General features: G+C 41.4%; 1 protein-coding gene across 1 annotated transcript in view; it reads left to right on the top strand.

Moving 5' to 3' along the window:
• shank3a (SH3 and multiple ankyrin repeat domains 3a) overlaps nt 1-8,330 on the top strand; it is a 204,606-nt gene that overhangs the window by 179,672 nt on the left and 16,604 nt on the right. Inside the window, 3 exon segments of the mRNA XM_036003218.1 lie at nt 2,987-3,062; nt 5,586-5,668; nt 6,938-7,062. Coding sequence (XP_035859111.1) covers nt 2,987-3,062; nt 5,586-5,668; nt 6,938-7,062 — 284 coding nt within the window.

Raw genomic sequence — 8,330 nt, 5'->3', positions numbered from 1 at the left:
TTTAGGTTATCTGTGCTATCAGCGCCCTGCCTTTAGATGCTCCTGGGCTGTACAAAATAGATGACAACTGTGATGAATGAGCTGCATTTCACACTCTGCATCCGTGCACACACGCACTCACACATACTGTACATACACAAATGCATATAACAATGTCAGTGTGCACATTCACACTCACTCCCAAACTTATCCAGCATTTGACTGATTTTCTTTTTCTTTTGTCCTTTTTTGAAGTGAGGGCTTTTTGATGATGTGTGAGGCTGAATTAGTGTGTGTGTGTGTGTGTGTGTGTGTGTGTGTGTGTGTGTGCGTGTGCGTGCGCGTGCGTGTGTGCGTGTGTGTGTGTGTGTGTAAATTGTTAAAATGTGTGTGAGAGTAAGGAGGGCTGTAAAACAGACTCTAAATGTGCAGGAGAAGACTTTGCTGACTCATCTACAACTTTCTCTCCAAATATCACCTATTTTTTCATCTGTTCCTCCCTTTGAGGAACAGATGGACGTAGAGAATGGACGTAGAGTAATCTTCTAAGCCAGACAAAATACTGACCAGGTCTTACCTCACCTCTTTGTTCCGCCTTCCCTCCTCTGATAACCGATAACCTCACAAAAACACTCACTCAGCTTCATTCTTTCAGAATTATAATTATATATTATATAATTATTCATTTCAGGTGGGTTTTTTCATAGTTTTTTTTAGGACATAGCATTCATTTTCATGTACCCACTTTCCCTCAAATTGCCTTTTCCACCTTTATTTTAGTTTATAATTTTGCACATTTTACGTCTATGTGTCATTTTAGTCATCCAGGTTGCGAGATGTCAGAGCAAATTTAAACCAATTACCTGGGCTTCCTTTTGGCAGCAGATAAGGCTAAAGAAACACGGTCTGATTGGAGGGAAGAGATGGTGACACAACTTATCTGTTGCTTACATTGTTGCTGTAACATCATTACCTCAGCAGTTTTCCAACACACCTATAAACCCAGTCCAGGGAAGTGGTAATCAGAAGGAAGATATCCTCTGTGCAGGTGTTCTCAGCCCCCCTTCATCCACAGGGATATATGCTGAGGAAACACTGTCTAGACAATTCAGATGAACAACTAAATGTTGTCCAGTGGATTTTGCAATTTGTTCTGACACATTCCTCAGAATTACTTATGTCTACCCTCAGAGAACAGACATGAACTTGTTGCATTTCATTGTGGCTTGTTTGTGTGTGTGGAGAGAGCAGTAATTGATCACACAGTAAGAGCAATACAGTGAAAGAGGTTTCAGTATACATGTGTCCCTTGTATGAACTGATTAATTAATTTATTGATTACTGCAGAACTCTAGAAAGAATCACATGCTTTTTTTGGACTGAACCCAAAACGTGACGTTTGATGTTGACATTCAGTAGCAAATAGCTGTCAATCTTGTTTGTGGCTACACTGCAAATTAATGAATGAATTAATGTCTGTTTGTGGCTGATAATCTATGAAAATATCAAAAACACACCACCCAAAATAGTTCCAGACATGGCAATTAGATCACAAAGAGGTTTTTTTTGCCCATGAAAAATCTTTTGGGTGAGAGTTTTCCTTTCAACTAAGCCACAAGTAAAACACATACGTCACGTTGCAGCCAGTGACCATGGAGGTGACTCTATGACCAGTTGACTGTGGTTCTTGCTCAGGAAGAGATGGGCCTTGTTGGCAAATAGGCAGAGCTTTGTTTTGTAATGTGGGGTGCTTCTTTTAAAACGGCCTGTTCCTGTGAGTGGGGAATGTGAAGTGAGGGAAGAGAAAATCTACACATTTGCAAACTATGCTGAAACAAATGAATGTGTAAGAATCAGTGAGATTGAGATTCACACAGCTGTGCTCTTGGAGAATGAAGAACACAGGACAGGTAAAGGCAGGTAAGAGAGGAAGAGCAGAGAATAATGGTTAAGAGTTTTGGAGCGGACTGCTTAATCCTATTGTTTTTGCCCATCTGGTGTGTCACAAAGCCATTATCAGAGCTTCAAGTTGTTCTCAGCTGACAGTCTGTCACTAACACACAGTCAGATGGACAGGCTAAAGTGGATCTGAAGATACTATCCACTACAAGTCTGCTTACTTACTTTGATCTCTTTCGATTTTCGCTATTTACATGTCTCTTTCTCATACAGACATTTACAGGATATCTCAAACAGCTTGATATATTGCCTTTATTAGATAGCAGACAGTAAAAGTGACAGGAAACAGAGAAGCCGTGGGGGGACATGTGACCAGGGTTACAAGCCAGACTCGTGGCTTCATGCCATGTGTCTCACATCACCTCCATGACGCCCCTCGCTCTCACAGCTTTGCCCAATTAAGAGTTTCTGTGTGGCCTGAAAGGTTATTGGGGTGTGTAGTCAGCAGATTGCTGTTTAGTGGAGGTGCAGTGTGTATTATTGGGATGGGAAGAGGGCATCGATCTCTATCAGCACTCCCATAGGATGAATCCACCCACATGCTGACAGGAACCACACACACACATACACTATATTAATTGAGCTCAACACGGTTCCCATTCTAGTGCCTTTGCCTGCTTTAAAAGAAAGACTTGATACTATGATTTATGCAATTATCTTACTGTTTCAAAAACAAAACATTACCATGGAACAATTATACTCTGGTAGGTTATGATAAATGAAGCATTTTAATGATAATTGTTTCTCTGTAGTTGCTTAATTCCTCTCTGTGCTGAAGTGAATTACATTTTTGCTGACAGTTTTATTCTAGCATGCAAAGTGCCAGGGCGGAAAGAGCCTTGACATTTTGGGATTTTTGTGGATTGAGGAGTGTTTTTTTTCCCCACAGTTTAAATATCTTCTCTCTTTAAGTTACTCTACTTACTGTAATACCAAAAGCAGGTGTACAGGTGTACTTATACATACAAAAACAGATGAGTAATTTATTGTTAAACTTAAATGCAATATTTCAACCCAAATTAAAAAAGGCATTGAATCTGTTTTGCAGAGACTCGGGAGGACCGCACTAAGAGGCTGTTCAGACACTACACTGTGGGATCCTACGACAACTTCACTTCATACAGGTACAGCATCTTTCCTTGAACTAGCATGCTAATGCAGGGTACAGGTAATGTGTGTTAGTGTATACTGTACTGCACAAATTATATTGGCCTTATCACAGAGTGGTTCCTTACCTGAAGAGGGGTAATGAAGTCCATGTGAGAAGGTGTTGGAGTGCTATGGAGCTGCTGCCATCTCAAGGCAAAAGAATGCTAGTGCACTTAGTCCGATTGTAAATGCACATGAAATTGTATTGCATAACCCTGTTTAACAATTTGCTTTTGTCTGTATGTGCACTGTGCACACACATGCATAATATATACTCTATACTCACGTGAGCACATGCATGGTTTTGTGCTTTCTATGATTTGCTGGATTTTTTACTTTTAGTCCATGTCTTTCCTTTATTATTTGCAGTCCCTGTCTTAAGATGACATTTATTGTGTACAGTGTTGGACTCCCTCTCTTCTAAATCAGATTTGTTATCTGAGAATGGAGTATCAAGCTATGTGTGGTTTTGTTATGATGCAAATTCCGGCTTTGATGCCACAGTGTGTCAGTTTGAGACACAACACAAGTCTGAGTGAGCATTGTTTCCACCCGCTTTCTCATGCTTTTATTAAATGTCAAGTTCTTGCATTCTAGGTTTAAATGGGATTAAATGACATCTCTGTTACCATAGCTCCAGGTTTGTAGAATTACACAGTCACACTAGCTTGTGATGGTCTACATTCATATATGAGGCGTTGTGTGGTATGTATATAATTTTGTTTTGGAATGGCAGGTAGTACCTTTAACTATATATAGTTTAGTTGACAACTGAAGACATAGAAACTGCACAAAATCATAGCAGGTTGCACCTATAAGAGGTTTTAAGGGGCAGATGCAACATATGAATGTCTGAATAAAATACCAGTTGCACATGCCAGCAAAAGACCCAGCTAGGACAGAACCTTATTGAGTTACATTGTACAATTTCTTAGATGGATATCTGAAATGCAGTCTGAGGAATATTAGAATCACTAATGTCAAATGACAGGTTTATTTTGAGAAAACATTTCCCATTTTAAAGTCTTACATCAGAGTTTTTTCTTTATTGAGTTACGTAGGCGAATAGAGATTCGGAACAAGGACAGCAAGCGAATTGCATTAATGCAGCATTTTGGGCCATTGAGCAGAGATGAGAGTGTAGTGGATAAAAGGGTTTGGACTGAAACAATGCATCTTAATGATGCCTAACACATTTTTTTTCTGTGCATAATAATTGGCCAAAAGTAGATAGATAGCTTTTTATGAAATCAAACCTTTGACCTCCCTCCTGCAGAAAGGTTTGTTACGGGTCTCCTGGCTCCAGCAGCAGGAACTCTGTGTTCCCTTGGTAAGTCTGAGTGGAGTGTAACTAAGCTAATAGAGACTGCAGCCGCCTACTGAGTTGCAACCTGAACACTAGCCCTCTACATCTGCCTCAGCTCTGAGATAGGATGGTAATGCTGAAATAACAATATACTACAAAAATCCTGGCTTTTGTCAGGGTGTTCAGGCTGTACACTGGCAGCAGGCCCCAAAGTCAAAGTGTGGTGTGAAAGGACAGGAAGCTAAGCTAAGAAATATTGGGTTATAGTCATCTACACCTTTGATGGAGCATATTCAGGCCACCTTTCTAATATTTTATTTTACATTTAAAATGTTATTTTACTGTTCTGCATTAGACTTAGATTAAAAACCATTACAACACATACTAACCTTACCTGAACATTCTCAGTCAGTCAATTTGATGAGAAATACGGTGGTCTAAATATTTTTTGCACACACATCCAGCCATCATGCTAATTCGCATTCGCATTGCTGCTAAATATTGCCATACTAACGCTGCTTTGGTTTTGACTCACAGGCTTTGAACACAGATGCGTGGCTTGAAAAAGAATACATTTCAGTGTGTGCAGAGCAGCACAGGTTAATGCCATCTCACAGCCTCCAACCCTCAACGCTCAGGAAAATCAGGCAGTGATAAAGTGCTCACTTACTTTTGCCTCCTATTCCCTCTGTCATTAGTCAGAGGATAATATTGCATCTCAGTCGGCTCTGTCAGTTTCTTTAGCAGAAGCCCTCCACACCCTCCTCAGCTGCGGTCTCATCTGAGGGATCAGCCAGAAGATTGATTTACTCTTAGGTTTTATCCCAAAGATACTTCAATCACAAGGACTCTCTCACTCGCCTGCTCACTTTCTCACTCTCTCGCACTGTGTGTGTGTGTGTGTGTGTGTGTGTGTGTGTGTGTGTGTGCGCGCGCGCGTGCGCGTGTGTTTGTGTGTGAGTGATAGATGGAAGTGGAGTTTATCTGTGCTATCAGGGCCCTGCCTTTATATGCTCAAAATATTAGTAAAACACCTTGGAATCCTGAGGTTGCTTGCTTGGCTTTTAACTTGATTGGTTAATAGGATAGGAAGTACTTTACTCTCCTGCCCTCCCTCTCGCCCCTCTCTCTTTGTGTGAGTGAGGATGGTGTTGGATTCATACTTGCTCTCCCTCTGCTCTCTACTTCACAGTGACTATATCATAGAGGAGAAGAATGCTGTTTTACAGAAGAAAGAAAATGAGGGGTTTGGCTTTGTCCTCCGGGGAGCCAAAGGTGAGATACACACACACACACACACACACACACGCACACACACACACACACACACAAACACACACACACACACACTTTGCCAAAACATTCACTACCTACCTGTTTTCAAAGTGTGGGAGTTTTGATGTGACAAATAAATTGTTGATCAGAGTCACTGAGTACGGCTCAGTCTGTTTTGTTACTGTGTGAGTCAACAACACGACCAACTTTGGTCAACACTCAGCTTGTGTACTCAAATGCAATGTGTGTGTGTGTGTGTGTGTGTGTGTGTGTGTGTGTGTGTGTGTGTGTGTGAGAGCATGTGTTGCCCCATTGGTGGCGTCATCCTTGGCTGAGCTGTCAGCTGGCTGTCCCATCTGTTCCCCACACATGGCGTTCAGCTTTAGTAGAGACACACTCCTCTCTCCCCTCCACCTCTTATTTCTCTCATCTTTGCTCTGTCTGTCCTTGTTGTTGCTCATCTCTGCTCTCCTCCACCTCCTTCATATCCTTCCCGTCCATTATCCTCTCAAAATATTTTCACGCAACTACTTTCATACCATGCGCATTTCATCCAATACCGCCTCTCCACTCATCTCCATCACCACAAAATCATTTTACTCATGCACGTGCCAGCTCCCCGCTCAGGCTGGTTACCATGGCAATCCCTCTCAGGCACCTTGCCGGGAGTCTGAGTGTGCTTTACTGCTCCATCACTCACTACCACGGATCTTGGCTCACCCTACACTGTTTTACTCACTCTGTCTTTTACTCCCCAGTACCCTTAAACACACACTCACACATACACACACAACACACTGTAGTTCACTTAGTGGTCCTTTGAGAACTCTCATGTGTCAGTGATTTAGTTGGATTTGTTCCAAGATTAAATGGAGTTTGTGGTGGCCCACTCATTTAACAAGCTGTGCTTGTGTACTGTATGTGTATGCGTGTGTGTTTATTTTGTTGAGACATGCATACAGTTTTTCAAGTGTGTGAGCATGTGATTGTATGCAACTATATGTATCAATAACAGTGTTCGAGGCAACAGCAGTACATGCAGTCAGGGCTACTAGGATCCCTGCCTAATATAGACATCTGTAGTCAAGAAATAGAACTAAACACAGTGCAAATGTATTAATGAATAATTGTAGTAAAGCTAAAAGAGACATTTTGAAAAATGTGTTATTGCCTCCAAGGAAATTACATTATAGCAGATTTATACTAGCAGTCAACATTATAGATTTCCATTAACTGTTATTTGCGGGGTTTTTTGCTGTTTCTTCTTAGCCGAGACGCCCATTGAAGAGTTCACCCCCACCCCAGCGTTCCCTGCCCTTCAGTACCTGGAGTCTGTGGACGTGGAGGGAGTGGCCTGGAGGGCTGGTCTGAGGACAGGAGACTTCCTCATTGAGGTAATAAAGGATAGCTCTTCATTTGCTTCCTCTTCATCTGTATCTATCTCATTACTAAACACACTTGTAATGGCCTTGAACAGAGAAGAAAAAGTAACACCTGCAGGGTTCTGTACCGTTCTATGGTGCATTTGTGAATATGATGCATAGTTCTTCCTGTGCCTGCCAAGAGGGTTTGTAGAAATGTTATGAATATTTGCACCTAATATAGTATAGTCCCTCCAGGATTTCGCGGCCTTTTTTTGAGATTGTTGCGGCCCAAAATGCCTGATTTCGCAGGAGCTTTTGTAAAAAATTGCAATAAAAGTTGCGATGTCTTTTGTATGTTTGTTGCAATGAAGTTGCGGGAGACAGTGAAAGTTGCAAAAAAGTTGTGATTTTTTTATATATATATATAGTTCTTTAAAAATAAAAAGGAAACTTGTTTTGGGGAGAATAAAACTACTCTGGGCTGAGTTTTCCTAGTAACCTTACCAAAAAGGCTCAGGATGCTGCAAATGTTGGTATAATATGAAAATGGCTGGTGGATTTAAGACAAAAAATAATAATGTATTGAATGAATGGCTTGTAGATCTTTTACATTGTTAGTTAATTTCCTATCCTGGCCTGGGACACACATTCATACGGTTTGATAAAATACTGACTTTAACTTATCATTGCACTTACAATAACGAGCGCAGCTGTCCTCAATTTAGGTCGTTGTGTCGTCTCATTTCCTTTTTTTCCTGCATCCACCGTGTGTGTTGTTTGTGTGTATGTCTGTGTGTGTGTGTTTGTGTGTGTGTGCAAGCGTCAGTCGTGGGGGGAACTGAGCTGCAGCCCCGCCCGCTGCAGATAGCCAACGGGATTGAAACGGCAGCAACTTTAGAGTGAAAAATCGTTAGAGCGTACATTTATGTTAAAATGTATACAGGTTGGCAGGATGGTCTGAAATGTTTTGCACGGTCTTTCGCTGTACGTTTTGTTGGTAATGTGAGATGTTCGAGTCACATACGTCTCGTCTTCATATCACAAACAAGGAAATGATCAACCCGTTCTCACTCCCGCTTGGTCATTGGCTCTCACGTGGGACTGCTGTGATTGGTTGAAGTCACGGGAAACTTCAGGTTATTGGTCAAAATTGCGAATCGCACCAAATTCGCGGTGATTGGTTGAATTTGCGTGAATTGGCGCGATCGCGACATTGCGAAATCCTGGAGGGACTGGTGCTTTATATTCTTTTTTTTGTTCAAATGAATGGGATACGGCCCAATAAAGAATAGACATGA

The sequence above is a fragment of the Sander lucioperca genome, chromosome 7, assembly GCF_008315115.2.
Source record: "Sander lucioperca isolate FBNREF2018 chromosome 7, SLUC_FBN_1.2, whole genome shotgun sequence".
Classification (NCBI taxonomy): Eukaryota; Metazoa; Chordata; class Actinopteri; order Perciformes; family Percidae; genus Sander; species Sander lucioperca.
Note: the sequence above shows the minus strand (reverse complement) of the source record. Positions and strands in the feature narration are given on the sequence as shown.